At 51.2% G+C, this 14,661-nt stretch overlaps 1 protein-coding gene across 1 annotated transcript in view; it reads left to right on the top strand.

The window, feature by feature from the left end:
• The first annotated feature begins 370 nt into the window (after nucleotides 1-370).
• Nucleotides 371-14,661, top strand: part of LOC144000322 (integrin alpha-D-like) — a 123,399-nt gene continuing 109,108 nt past the window's right edge. The window contains exons 1-3 of the mRNA XM_077494060.1: nucleotides 371-494; nucleotides 7,018-7,120; nucleotides 7,308-7,393. Coding sequence (XP_077350186.1) covers nucleotides 458-494; nucleotides 7,018-7,120; nucleotides 7,308-7,393 — 226 coding nt within the window. The 5' untranslated portion in view covers nucleotides 371-457. The remainder of the gene's footprint in view (nucleotides 495-7,017; nucleotides 7,121-7,307; nucleotides 7,394-14,661) is intronic.

The following is a 14,661-nucleotide window of genomic DNA, read 5'->3' as shown; positions in this document are numbered from 1 at the left end:
CCCCAGGTGTGAACGCAGAACGTGAGGTGTCTACAGATCAAAGTGTGAGCGCCGCTTCCCACGCTGCCTTTCTCGGGCGCAGAGCTGACGCTCAGACACCAAACCACAATACTCTGAGCACCTCAACGAGAGGAAACCACCAACCACAGAACCCAACCACAGCCCTACTACAGAGCACAGTCTGATTATAGACACAGCTCAGTATAACCTTGTGTAGTATATGGGCTCCCTGTATACAAGGCTCTGCACAGTCAGCATCCCCCCGAGTGTAGTACCTGAGCGCCCTGTGCAGTATGCAGTCAGTGGATGGAGAGGAGGGTAGGTGGGGGGTGGGGGGGGGGGAAGTTGACTTTCTGCTGATTTCCTTCTCTGGAACGGTTTAGTTTCCTGCAGTCTCTGTGCTATCAGTACAGTAATCCTCATACTGCTAGACCCTGGTACAGACGGTGGTTGGGCGATGTCAGTTCTCCTGCGATGGGTCATCTGCGTTCTGGGTGAGTACGGACATATTGTGTGTGCTGCTGACGGGGAACCACGGGAGGGTTAGCAGGAGAATTAATCAGATGAGTTTTATATCATTTATTGTGAAGTGTCAGGTCACCCAAAACTAAACCTATCTATGACCTCTTATCCTAACCCCCCCCCCCCAACCTCAATCCTCCAACCCTAATACCACCCCTTCAAACCTAACCCTCAACCCTAATTCTAACACCCTATCCCCAACCCTAATTCCAAACCCCCCCAACCCTAATACTATTGCCCCAAACCTAACCCTCAACCCTAATTCTATCCTCCTAACCCCAACCCTAATTCTAACACCCCAACCCTAATCCCAACCCTAATACTATCGCTCCAAACCTAACCCCAACCCTAATTCTATCCCCCTAACCCCAACCCTAATTCTAACCCCCCAACCTTAATCCCCCAACCCTAATACTATCGCCCAAAACCTAACCCCAACCCTAATTCTAAACCCCCAACCCTATTACCAAACCCCCCAACCCTAATACTATCACCCCAAACCTAGCCCTCAACCCTAATTCTATCCCCCTAACCCCAACCCTAATTCTAACCCCCCCAACCCTAATTCTAACACCCCAACCCTAATCCCCCAACCCTAATACTATCGCTCCAAACCTAACCCTCAACCCTAATTCTATTCCCCTAACCCCAACCCTAATTCTAACCCCCCAACCCTAATACTATCGCCCCAAACCTAACCCCAACCCTAATTCTAAACCCCCAACCCTATTACCAAACCCCCCAACCCTAATCCTATCACCACAAACCTAGCCCTCAACCCTAATTCTACCCCCCAACCCTATTCCTATCCCCTTAAACCTAGCCCTCAACCCCAATTCTACCTCCCAACCCTAATTCCCCAACTCTATTACTAAACCCCCAACCCTAATCCTATCATCTCAAACTTAATCCCCAACCCTAATCCTATCCTCCTAATACTAAACCACCAGCCATAATCCTATCACCCCAAACCTAGCCCTCAACCCTAATTCTACCCCCCCCTAACCCCAACCCTAATTCTACCCCTCCAACCCTAATCCTCCAACCCTATTGCTAAACCCCCAACCCTAATCCTAACACCCAAACCTAATCCCCAACCCTATTCCTATCCTCCTAATACTACACCCCAACCCTAATCCTATGACCCCAAAACTAGCCCCAACCCTAATTCTACCCCCCAACAATAATCCTCCAACCCTATTACTAAACCCCCAACCCTAATCCTATCACCACAAACCTATCCCTCAAACCTAATCCTATCCCCCAATACTAAACCCCAACCCCAATCCTATCACCCTAAACCTAGCCCTCAACCCTAATTCTAACCCCCCAACCCTAATCCTCCAACCCTATTACTAAACCTCCAATCACCCAAATCTGGCCCTCAACCCTAATTCTATCCCTCTAACCCCAACCCAATTCTATCCTCCTAACCCCAACCCTAATCCTATCACCCCAAACCTAATCCCCAACCCTAATCCTATCCTCTTAATACTAAACCCCCAATTCCAATCCTATGACCCCAAACCTAGCCCTCAATCCTAATTCTACCCCCTAAACCCAATACTAATTCTATCCCCCTAACCCCACAACCCTATTACTATCCCTTGATGCCCCAATCCTAATCTTCCAACCCTATTACTTAACCCCCAACCCTAATCCTATCCCCTTAACACTAAACCCCTAACCCTAATCCTATCCCCCCAAACCTAGCCCTCAATCCTAAATCTATCCTCCTAACCCCATCCCTAATCCTAATATTACCCCCTAACCCCCAACCCTAATACTACCCCCCTAACCCCAACCCTAGTTATATCCCCCAACCCTAATACTACCCCCTAACCCCCAACCTTAATCCCATCCCTTTAACCCCCAACCCTAACCATCAACCCCAATTCTATTCCCCTAACCTTAATACTATCCCCCTAACCCCTAATCCTTTCACCCCAAAACTAACCCCCAACCATAATCCTATCCCCCCAAACCTAACCCCCAAGCATACTTCTACCCCCCCTCCAACACTAATCCTATCATCCCAAACCTAACATCCAACCCTAACCCTATACTCTTAACCCCCAACCCCAATACTCCCCCCCAACCTAAACCTTCCCCCCCTATCCCTAGCCCCAACCCTAAACCTATCCCATTAACTCTAACCTCTAACCCTAAATCAATCCCTTTAATTCTAACCCCCCAACCTTAATCCTATTCCCCTAACAATAAACCCCCTCCCATGAATTCTATCCCTCTAATTATACCCCCCAACAACCCCAGTCCTCTCGAACTCCCTAACCCCCAACCCTAATCCTATACCCCTAATCCTGACCCCGCTCACTCTAATCTTGTTCCTCTAACCCTAACCCTCCAACCCTAATCCTATTCCCCTATCTCTAACCCCCTAACTCTAACCCCCTAACTCTAACCACCCTACCTTGATCCTATCCTAACTCAAACCCCCCTACCCTAATCCTAACTCCCTAATCATAACCCCGTAACCCTAAGCCTCCAACCCTAATTCTGTCCCCCTAACTCCACCCCCTAACTCTCTAACTCTCCAACCCAATTCCCAAGTGGAGACCTGTTCACACTGCATCTCCAGGACCAACCGCACACAAATAACCGGGGGGGGGGGGGGGTCCAACCCTTCCGATTGCACCCAAAACTGGAAACAATCGAATGAGTGTCCAACCTTCTCCACTCTATATATATCTATATCTAGATATTTGAAAGGTGAGGATACATGCAGGAGGCGTGTATATCCTTATAAATCAGCACTATGGAAGTCATTTAGAAATAGGTTCTCTTTATCCTGCCTGACATCACAACTTTAAGCTAAATACTGAAATAGGGGCAAATCTTATGCCCATATTGACACCACCCATCCCCCAGAGGCACATGGATCATCTAGACAGGGTAGCATCACCCAGACATGCCCATATCACCCATCCCCCAGGCACTACCCATGATCCCCTAGCCCTAACCCCCTAAACCTTATCTTAGCCCCCCTTCTCCACCTGGACATCAACCCAGACACACCAATGCTCCCCCTCAGGAACAATTACATCACCCAGATGTTCTCCAGGAACAATGACATCATCGGGATACACTGATGTCTTCCAGGAACAATGACGTCTTCCAGGAACAATGCCATTCCCCAGATACACCCCTCACCCAAACACATCGATATCCCTCAAGAACAATGATGTCATCCAAATACACCGATATCCCCCAAGTATAATGACATCAGCCAGACATACAGCCCCCCCCCCTCAAAGAACAAGGATGTCATCTAGACCCACTGACCTCCCCCAAGAACGATGATGTCATCCAGATACCCCAACGATACACCAACATCCCCTCAGGAACATTGACATCAACCAGACACACCGATATCTCCCAAGAACAATAATGTCAACCAAGCACACCAATATTCTCCAAAAATAAGGGCAACAGCCAATTAAACCAATATCCCCCAAGAACAATGATGTCATTCAGACACACCGATATCCCCAAGAAATTAATGACATCAGCCAGACACACCAACTTCCCCAAAGAAAAATGATGTCATCAAGACCCACTGACCTCCAAAAAAAAAAAAAACGAGGTCAACTAGACTCACTGACCTCCCAAGTAATGTCACCCAGACACACCGATATCCACCAAGAACAATGACATCCCCCAGACACACTGACCTCCCCCAGGAACAATGACATCACCCAGACACACTGACCTCCCCCAGGAACAATGACATCACCCAGACACACTGACCTCCCCCAGGAACAATGACATCACCCAGACACACTGACCTCCCCCAGACACACCGACCTCCCCCAGGAACAATGACATCACCCAGACACACTGACCTCCCCCAGACACACTGACCTCCCCCAGGAACAATGACATCACCCAGACACACTGACCTCCCCCAGACACACTGACCTCCCCCAGGAACAATGACATCACCCAGACACACTGACCTCCCCCAGGAACAATGACATCACCCAGACACACTGACCTCCCCCAGGAACAATGACATCACCCAGACACACCGATATCTCCCAAGAACAATAATGTCAACCAAGCACACCAATATTCTCCAAAAATAAGGGCATCAGCCAATTAAACCAATATCCCCCAAGAACAATGATGTCATTCAGACACACCGATATCCCCAAGAAATTAATGACATCAGCCAGACACACCAACTTCCCCAAAGAAAAATGATGTAATCAAGACCCACTGACCTCCAAAAAAAAAAAAAAACGAGGTCAACTAGACTCACTGACCTCCCAAGCAATGTCACCCAGACACACTGACCTCCCCCAGGAACAATGACATCACCCAGACATACTGACCTCCCCCAGGAACAATGACATCACCCAGACATACTGACCTCCCCCAGGAACAATGACATCACCCAGACACACTGATATCCCCCAGGAACAATGACATCACCCAGACACACTGACCTCCCCCAGGAACAATGACATCACCCAGACATACTGACCTCCCCCAGGAACAATGACATCACCCAGACATACTGACCTCCCCCAGGAACAATGACATCACCCAGACACACTGATATCCCCCAGGAACAATGACATCACCCAGACACACTGATATCCCCCAGGAACAATGACATCACCCAGACACACTGACCTCCCCCAGGAACAATGACATCACCCAGACACACCGACCTCCCCCAGGAACAATGACATCACCCAGACATACTGACCTCCCCCAGGAACAATGACATCACCCAGACATACTGACCTCCCCCAGGAACAATGACATCACCCAGACACACAGACCTCACCCAGGAACAATGACATCACCCAGACATACTGACCTCCCCCAGACACACTGACCTCCCCCAGGAACAATGACATCACCCAGACACACTGATATCCACCAAGAACAATGACATCCCCCAGACACACCGACCTCCCCCAGGAACAATGACATCACCCAGACATACTGACCTTCCCCAGGAACAATGACATCACCCAGACACACTGACCTCCCCCAGGAACAATGACATCACCCAGACACACTGACCTCCCCCAGGAACAATGACATCACCCAGACACACCGACCTCCCCCAGACACACCGACCTCCCCCAGACACACTGACCTCCCTCAGGAACAATGACATCACCCAGACACACTGACCTCCCCCAGGAACAATGACATCACCCAGACATACTGACCTCCCCCAGACACACTGACCTCCCCCAGACACACTGACCTCCCCCAGGAACAATGACATCACCCAGACACACTGACCTCCCCCAGGAACAATGACATCACCCAGACACACTGACCTCCCCCAGGAACAATGACATCACCCAGACATACTGACCTCCCCCAGGAACAATGACATAACCCAGACATACCGACCTCCCCCAAGAACAATGACATCACCCAGACACACTGACCTCCCCCAGGAACAATGACATCACCCAGACACACTGACCTCCCCCAGGAACAATGACATCACCCAGACACACTGATATCCCCCAAGAACAATGACCTCCCCCAGACACACTGACCTCCCCCAGGAACAATGACATCACCCAGACACACTGACCTCCCCCAGGAACAATGACATCACCCAGACACACTGATATCCCCCAAGAACAATGACCTCCCCCAGACACACTGACCTCCCCCAGGAACAATGACATCACCCAGACACACCGACCTCCCCCAGGAACAATGACATCACCCAGACACACTGACCTCCCCCAGGAACAATGACATCACCCAGACACACCGACCTCCCCCAGGAACAATGACATCACCCAGACATACTGACCTCCCCCAGACACACTGACCTCCCCCAGACACACTGACCTCCCCCAGGAACAATGACATCACCCAGACACACTGACCTCCCCCAGGAACAATGACATCACCCAGACACACTGACCTCCCCCAGGAACAATGACATCACCCAGACATACTGACCTCCCCCAGGAACAATGACATAACCCAGACATACCGACCTCCCCCAAGAACAATGACATCACCCAGACACACTGACCTCCCCCAGGAACAATGACATCACCCAGACACACCGACCTCCCCCAGGAACAATGACATCACCCAGACACACTGACCTCCCCCAGGAACAATGACATCACCCAGACACACCGACCTCCCCCAGACACACTGACCTCCCCCAGGAACAATGACATCACCCAGACACAATGACATCACCCAGACACAATGACATCACCCAGGAACAATGACATCATCCAGAACTGCCGAGGTCTAGTGATTAGGTCCAACCAACACCTTCTGTTTGGCAGACAAAAGATCCAAATCCATGATCCATGATCAGTCTGCTCTTCCTCATGCATGTGCTGTTCTCTTTATCATTGGCTCCCCCCTTAGGACCTACATGCTGGCTCTCATGCAGTTTGCACATTCATGCCCTGGCCTGACAATCTGGATTGAAACGATTGTATTTGTTTGTTTCTTATTGAACAGCCTTCTCGTATGCCGGGACCTTTTTTGTTGATATGGAGCATCCAATTATCTTTGAGAACAAGGACCAGAGCTTTGGCCATCAGGTGGTGCAGCTAGATGGATGGTGAGTGACGGGTCCTCTTTAAGTTTCCCACAATTGGTGTTTCCTTTCTCTCAGACAACCAAATATGCATTCAGAGATTTGATGGTAAATGTAAGGTGGGGGTATATAAAGGGGCACTCTGGGGATACTGGAGAAGAACTCCCATTACACATGAGGAAAGTGATATCCGTCTGTTGTGTCTTTTCAGGGTGATAGTCAGCGCTCCGCTCCACCAAGGGACAGGACAGTTGTATCGCTGCAACCCCAATACTACCCGGTGCTTCCCCATCTCTGGTAACATTGTATTCAGATTTCTCTGTAGAAGATCCATATTAGGAGACCTATTTATAAAGATCCATAAAATCAATACATTTAGTGTCACTGGGAGTCATTTGTTTGGTATGGGGTGGAAGGGGATTCATTGGACCTGTAGTTATGTCCTTCTGACCTGCCATCATCCTTTGGAAGAATAGTTGTTGTCTGTTGGACCTGTAGGTGGGCTCCCTCTGACCTACAGTAGTGCGGCTTCTGTTGTGCATTTGACCTCGATCTGACCTTCTGCTGACCTGCAGCTGTCCTTCTGACCTGTAGCTAATCATCCTCTGACCCCCAGTTGACCTTCTTCTGCCATGGTTTTGACCTCCTTTGACCTGTAAATTTTCCTCCTTGATGTGCAGTTGGCCTCCCTCTGACACGCAGCTGCCCCATTTATAATCCTGTTTATCTAGAGCCGACCTCCTGTCCTCCTGATGTTTTGTTGCCCTGCTTGGGACCTTCAGGTGTCATTCCTCTGACCAGCAGTTGTCCTCCTTTCCGACCAGAAGGCAGACGTCTTTCTTCTGGCCTGCAGATGTCCTCCTCCTGATGTCCAATTTTCTACCTTCTGATGGTCAGTTTACCCCCCGATGTGTGGTGGACCTTCTTCTGACCAGCAGTTGTCCTGCTTCTAAGCTTCAGTTGTCCTCAATTTGATGTGTAGCTGCCCCCCTTCTGATGGGCAGTTGTCCACCTTCTGATGGGCAGTTGTCCACCTTCTGAAGGGCAGTTGTCCACCTTCTGAAGGGCAGTTGTCCACCTTCTGAAGGGCAGTTGTCCACCTTCTGAAGGGCAGTTGTCCACCTTCTGAAGGGCAGTTGTCCACCTTCTGAAGGGCAGTTGTCCACCTTCTGAAGGGCAGTTGTCCTCCTTCTGATGGGCAGTTGTCCACCTTCTGAAGGGCAGTTGTCCACCTTCTGAAGGGCAGTTGTCCTCCTTCTGAAGGGCAGTTGTCCACCTTCTGAAGGGCAGTTGTCCACCTTCTGAAATGCAGTTGTCCACCTTCTGAAGGGCAGTTGTCCACAGTCTGATGGGCAGTTGTCCACCGTCTGATGGGCAGTTGTCCACCGTCTGATGGGCAGTTGTCCACCGTCTGATGGGCAGTTGTCCACCGTCTGATGGGCAGTTGTCCACTTTCTGAAGGGCAGTTGTCCACCTTCTGAAGGGCAGTTTTCCACCTTCTGAAGGGCAGTTGTCCACCTTCTGAAGGGCAGTTGTCCACCTTCTGAAGGGCAGTTGTCCACCGTCTGATGGGCAGTTGTCCACCGTCTGATGGGCAGTTGCCCACCTTCTGATGGGCAGTTGCCCACCTTCTGATGGGCAGTTGCCCACCTTCTGATGGGCAGTTGTCCACCGTCTGAAGGGCAGTTGTCCACCGTCTGATGGGCAGTTGTCCACCTTCTGATGGGCAGTTGTCCACCTTCTGATGGGCAGTTGTCCACCTTCTGATGGGCAGTTGTCCACCTTCTGATGGGCAGTTGTCCACCTTCTGATGGGCAGTTGTCCACCGTCTGATGGGCAGTTGTCCACCGTCTGATGGGCAGTTGTCCACCGTCTGATGGGCAGTTGTCCACCGTCTGATGGGCAGTTGTCCACTTTCTGAAGGGCAGTTGTCCACTTTCTGAAGGGCAGTTATCCACCTTCTGAAGGGCAGTTGTCCACCTTCTGAAGGGCAGTTGTCCACCATCTGATGGGCAGTTGTCCACCGTCTGATGGGCAGTTGCCCACCTTCTGATGGGCAGTTGCCCACCTTCTGATGGGCAGTTGTCCACCGTCTGAAGGGCAGTTGTCCACCGTCTGATGGGCAATTGTCCACCTTCTGAAGGGCAGTTGTCCACCTTCTGAAGGGCAGTTGTCCACCGTCTGATGGGCAGTTGTCCACCTTCTGAAGGGCAGTTGTCCACCGTCTGATGGGCAGTTGTCCACCTTCTGATGGGCAGTTGTCCACCTTCTGAAGGGCAGTTGTCCACCTTCTGATGGGCAGTTGTCCACCTTCTGATGGGCAGTTGTCCACCTTCTGATGGGCAGTTGTCCACCTTCTGATGGGCAGTTGTCCACCTTCTGATGGGCAGTTGTCCACCTTCTGAAGGGCAGTTGTCCTCCTTCTGATGTGCAGTTTTTCTACCTCTTACCCACAGTTGACATCCATCTCAATCTATGTGTCAAAAAAGAGGGGAAAGGGGATAGGGACTTTGAACGAAGCGCGTCGGTATAAAGAATTTAGTTTATTATATAAATTAACATACAAACACATAATCATGAGTAGGGATGAGCTTCGTGTTCGAGTCGAACATACGTTCGACTCGAACATTGGCTGTTCGTCCGTTTGGCGAAGTCCGAACATTTTGGTCCTTTCGCGCCAAATTCGTGTGGCGCTCACGGCCCACAATGCACTGCGATGGCGCAGTGCATTGCTGGCTCATGATTGGCCAAGCATGCACTGTGACCCCGCATGCTTGGCCAATCGCAGCGCCAGCAGCGAGGAGAGCCATGATTGGCCACAGGCAGGATGCCTGTGGCCAATCATAGCTCAGGCTGTGTAGTGCACGCCCCACACTATATAAGGCCGCCAGCGCGGCGGCCTTGTGTAGTGTGTTGGCGTCTGAAGCAGTGGGTGTTCTGTGTACCTTCAACACAGTACACACCGATCGTTTTCGGCCGATTTTCGATCTTGCTGTTGTGTAGTGGTTGTTGTCTGTGTGCCCTGACCGCAGTATACACCGCTATATTCACCTCACCTATATAGCTAGTGATCTATCTTTTATAATAGAGCTTGCAGTCAGTAGTGTTAGGAGATGCGTGCTGTCTGCGTGCTCTGTACCCAGTATATACCGCTATAATCCACCTACATAGCTGTTCTCTATTTGGGCCCAATTGTCATCTGCAGGAGTTATTGGAAGTTGTGTGTGCTTCCAGCACAGCACAGTATACATCTGTATATACCCCTTTATCTCTGGTGTTCTCTGGTTGTTGTCTGCGTGCCCTGACCGCAGTATACACCGCTATATTCACCTCACCTATATAGCTAGTGATCTATCTTTAATAATAGAGCTTGCAGTCAGTAGTGTCACTCAGGAGATAGTGCGTGCTGTCTGCGTGCTCTGTACCCAGTACATACCGCTATATCCACCTACATAGCTCTTCTCTATTTGAGCCCACTTGCCATCTGCAGGAGTTATTGGAAGTTGTGTGTGCCTCCAGCACAGCACAGTATACATCTGTATATACCCCTTTATCTCTGGTGTTCTATAATAAAGGCATCTGCAGGAGTTAGTGATTGTTGTGTGTGCCTCCAGCACAATATACACTACCCAACTGCTTTTTTACCCAACTCCCTTCAGGCCATTACCATGTCTGGAAGGCCAGCAAGGAGAGGCAGACAGGCGCGAGCCGATAAAAGAGGGCAAGCAGGCTCTGTGTCTAGAGACAACAGTGCTGGTCGTGGACGCGGTGCATCGTAATCAGCACGTGGCCATGGGACATGCTTGTCCTTCTTTTCGGCAGCTGGACATGTTGAACGCAACATGCCAACGACTTGGTAGAGTGGATGACCAAGCCCTCTTCATCCTCCTCATCCTCTCTCACCCAGTCTCAGGGTACTAGCAAAGCAGCTGCCAACGCATCGTCTTCCCTCCTCTCAATGTCATCATCAGTGACTCCTTCCCTAGACCCACCACGTCCTCCTGAGGAGTCCCCTGAACTCTTTGAGCACAGTGTTGGGTACATGCTCCAGGAGGATGCCCAGTGTTTTGTAGGCTCTGATGATGACACTCAGCTAGAGGAAGGCAGTAGCGTGAATGCAGAGAGAGGGGATGCTCAAGAAGGACAGCAATCTGGCAGTCATGTTCCACAAGCTGCAGCATACTGCCAGGTTTGCTCCACCGATGAAGAGGGAGGGGATGATGAGGGCACTGACTCCACGTGGGTGCCTGGAAGGAGAGAGGAGGAGGAGGAGGAGGAGGAGGCACATGTCCAACGAGGCAGGATGCCCTCCGGGGGCCAGCTTAGGGGCAGCACACCGACTGAATCACACCGCAGAGCTCCGCCTGTGCAGGGTGCTGCCTCTGCGCGTTATTCTAAAAGTTCTTTGGTGTGGGCCTTTTTTGAGACGAGTGCATCAGATCGCACCGCTGCTATTTGCAACATATGTCTCAAGCGTATCTCTCGTGGCCAAAACATCAGCCGCTTGGACACCACATGCTTGACCAGACATATGTTGACCTGCCATGCAGCTCGTTGGCAAGCGTACCTCAAAGACCCACACCAAAGAACAAAGCAGGCCTCTCCTTGCTACTCTTCAGCTGGCATCTCCAACCCCACTAGACCTTCAGTCCTCTCTGAAACCTGCTCTGAGAGGAATGAAGGTGTAGAATTAGGTGTGTCACAGCCAAGTGCTTCCGGGCACTCTGCTAGCGGTACACCCATGTCCGATTATAGCAGGCAAATGTCCCTGCCCCAGCTGCTGGACCGGCGAAAGAAGTTCACTCCCAGCCATCCACATGCCCAGCGGTTGAATGCTAGCTTGGCTAAATTGCTAGCACTTCAACTGCTGCCTTTTCAGTTGGTAGACTCGGCCCCCTTCCGTGAGTTTGTACAATGTGCGGTTTCTCAGTGGCAGGTCCCCAAACGCCACTTTTTCTCACGGAAGGCGATTCCGGCTCTCTACCGGCATGTGGAAGGCAATGTCCTTGCCTCGCTGGACAGAGCGGTCAGCGGTAAGGTGCATATTACCGCTGACTCATGGTCCAGCAGGCATGGACAGGGACGTTACCTGTCTTTCACGGCCCATTGGGTCACTCTTCTGGCTGCTGGGAAGGATGCAGGACAAGGTGCAGTAGTATTGGAGGTTGTTCCGCCACCACGCCTCCAAAATGCTACTATTGGTTGTGACACACCTCTCTCCTCCACCCCCTCCTCTTCTTCTTCCTCCATGGCTTCTTCCAGTGCTCTGTCCTCAGAACCAGCGGTGCTCCGTAGGCGTTCCAGGGGCTACGCAAGTACGCAGGCAAAACAATGCCATGCCGTGCTTGCGCTGGTTTGTTTGGGGGACAGGAGCCACACTGGGGCGGATGTTTTGTCAGCTCTGCAGGGGCAGGCCGAGAGGTGGTTGACGCCACGCCAGCTTAAGCCAGGAATGGTGGTTTGTGACAATGGCACCAACCTCCTCTCCGCCCTCCGACAGGGACAACTGACCCATGTACCCTGTGTAGCTCACGTCCTTAACCTGGCGGTGCAGCGGTTCTTGGGCAGGTACCCCGGCTTACAGGATGTCCTGAAGCAGGCCAGGAAAGTCTGTGTGCATTTCCGCTGATCATTTAATGCCTGTGCTCGGCTGGCTGAGCTCCAAAAGGAGTTGAACCTGCCCTAGAACCGCCTTATATGTGACATGCCCACCAGGTGGAACTCAACGTTGGCCATGCTGCAGCGGCTGCACACGCAGCAGAGGGCCATCAATGAGTACCTGTGCGACTACGGCACCAGGACAGGGTCAGGGGAGCTCGTTTTTTTCTCACCACGCCAGTGGGGCATGATCAGGGATGCATGCACTGTCCTGTCACCGTTTGAGGAGGCCACAAGGATGGTGAGCAGTGACAGTGCATGCATCAGTGACACTGTACCTCTTGTCCACCTCTTGGAGCATACGCTGCGTGGAATAATGGACAGGGCACTTGAGGCAGAACAGAGGCAGGAAGAGGAGGACTTCCTTGCCTCTCAAGGCCCCCTTTATCCAGACAGTGTTCCTGCTGTGCCACCCATCACACAGGAAGAGGATGAGGAGGAGGAAGAGGAGGAGGAGGATGATTGTGTCAGCATGGAGGTGGAGGCTGGCACTCAGCATCAGCAGCAGCAGCAGCAGCAGTCTTGTAGGGATGATTTACAGTCCCAAGAAACACGTGGACTTGTACGTGGCTGGGAGGAGGTAGCTGCGGATCATGTTGTCCTTAGTGACCCAGAGGACTCCGGACCGAATGCCTCAGCTAACCTACGCTGCATGGCCTCCCTGATCCTGCAAAGCCTGCGGAAGGATCCTCGTATTCTTCGGATCAAGGAGAGGGACCATTACTGGCTGGCCACTCTCCTTGATCCACGGTACAAGGGTAAGGTTGCCGACCTTATCTTGCCATCGCAGAGGGAGCAGAGGATGAGACATCTCTGGGAGGCCTTGCAGAAAGGTCTGTGCAACGCGTTCCCAGAGACTGGGAGGTTACAAACTCCTGGTCCTGGACAACGTGTTGCTGAGGCATTGGTCAGAAGGAGCGGTGGAGAAGGTGGCCATCTGACCGATGCTTTCAGACAATTTTTTATTCCGCAGCCCCAAGGTATGATCGTTTCCAGCAACCATCGCCTGCGTCTGATTTACATGGTGCAGGAATACCTAGGGGCAAGGTCAGACTTGGACACCTTTCCCACTGAAAATCCTCTGGCTTACTGGGTCTTGAGGATGGATCACTGGCCAGAGCTTGCACAGTATGCAATTGAGCCACTGGCCTGTCCTGCATCCAGCGTTCTTTCGGAACGCACCTTCAGTGCTGCTGGTGGCTTCGTTACCGATCACAGGGTGCGCCTGTCCACCGACTCAGTTGATCGACTGACCTTCATCAAGATGAATCAGTCTTGGATCACCCACAGCTACCAAGCACCTGAAGCTGATGTAACCGAATAATTTTTTTTGAAATATCACATCCCTTCAAGACTGCCTATGCTGATGCTGAGTGACTGTCCTGTTATGTTGATTGTCTATCCTCTTCCTCCTCCGCTGTTATGTTGGAAGAACATTTCTGGTTCTGGTTGATGCCATCAGCCCAATTTTTCTGCCCCTGTTTAACAGAGGCGTTTAAGTACAATTTTTGATGCAATGCTTTGCAGCAGGGCGAATTCCTGCAATAAAACTAGAGTATATGGGAGAGGTTTCAGTGTGGTGGCACCAGCACCAGTGCCTAAGGCCACATTTTTCTGCCCCTGTTTAACAGGGGCGTGTAATTACAATTCTTGATATAATATTTCACAGGAGGGCCCGTTCCTGTGCCCACCCAGAGTAACGGTGAGGACTTATAGTGTTGTGGCACCAGCACCACAACCACCAAAGGTCAATTTTTCTACCACTGTTCAACAATGGCATGTAGTTACAATTCTTGATATAATCGTTCACAGCAGGGCGCTCCAGCGCCCACCAAGAGTCACTTTGAGGGCTTACAATGTTGTGGCAAAACCAACACCTTGTTCCGCCATTTCTGCAGAGCATATAG

Source organism: Lithobates pipiens, unplaced genomic scaffold (assembly GCF_037356315.1).
Source record: "Lithobates pipiens isolate NorthernLeopardFrog02 unplaced genomic scaffold, aLitPip1_a1.2 Scaffold_22, whole genome shotgun sequence".
Taxonomy (NCBI): Eukaryota; Metazoa; Chordata; class Amphibia; order Anura; family Ranidae; genus Lithobates; species Lithobates pipiens.
The sequence above is the reverse complement of the archived record's forward strand: the minus strand, read 5'-3'. Positions and strand labels throughout refer to the sequence as shown.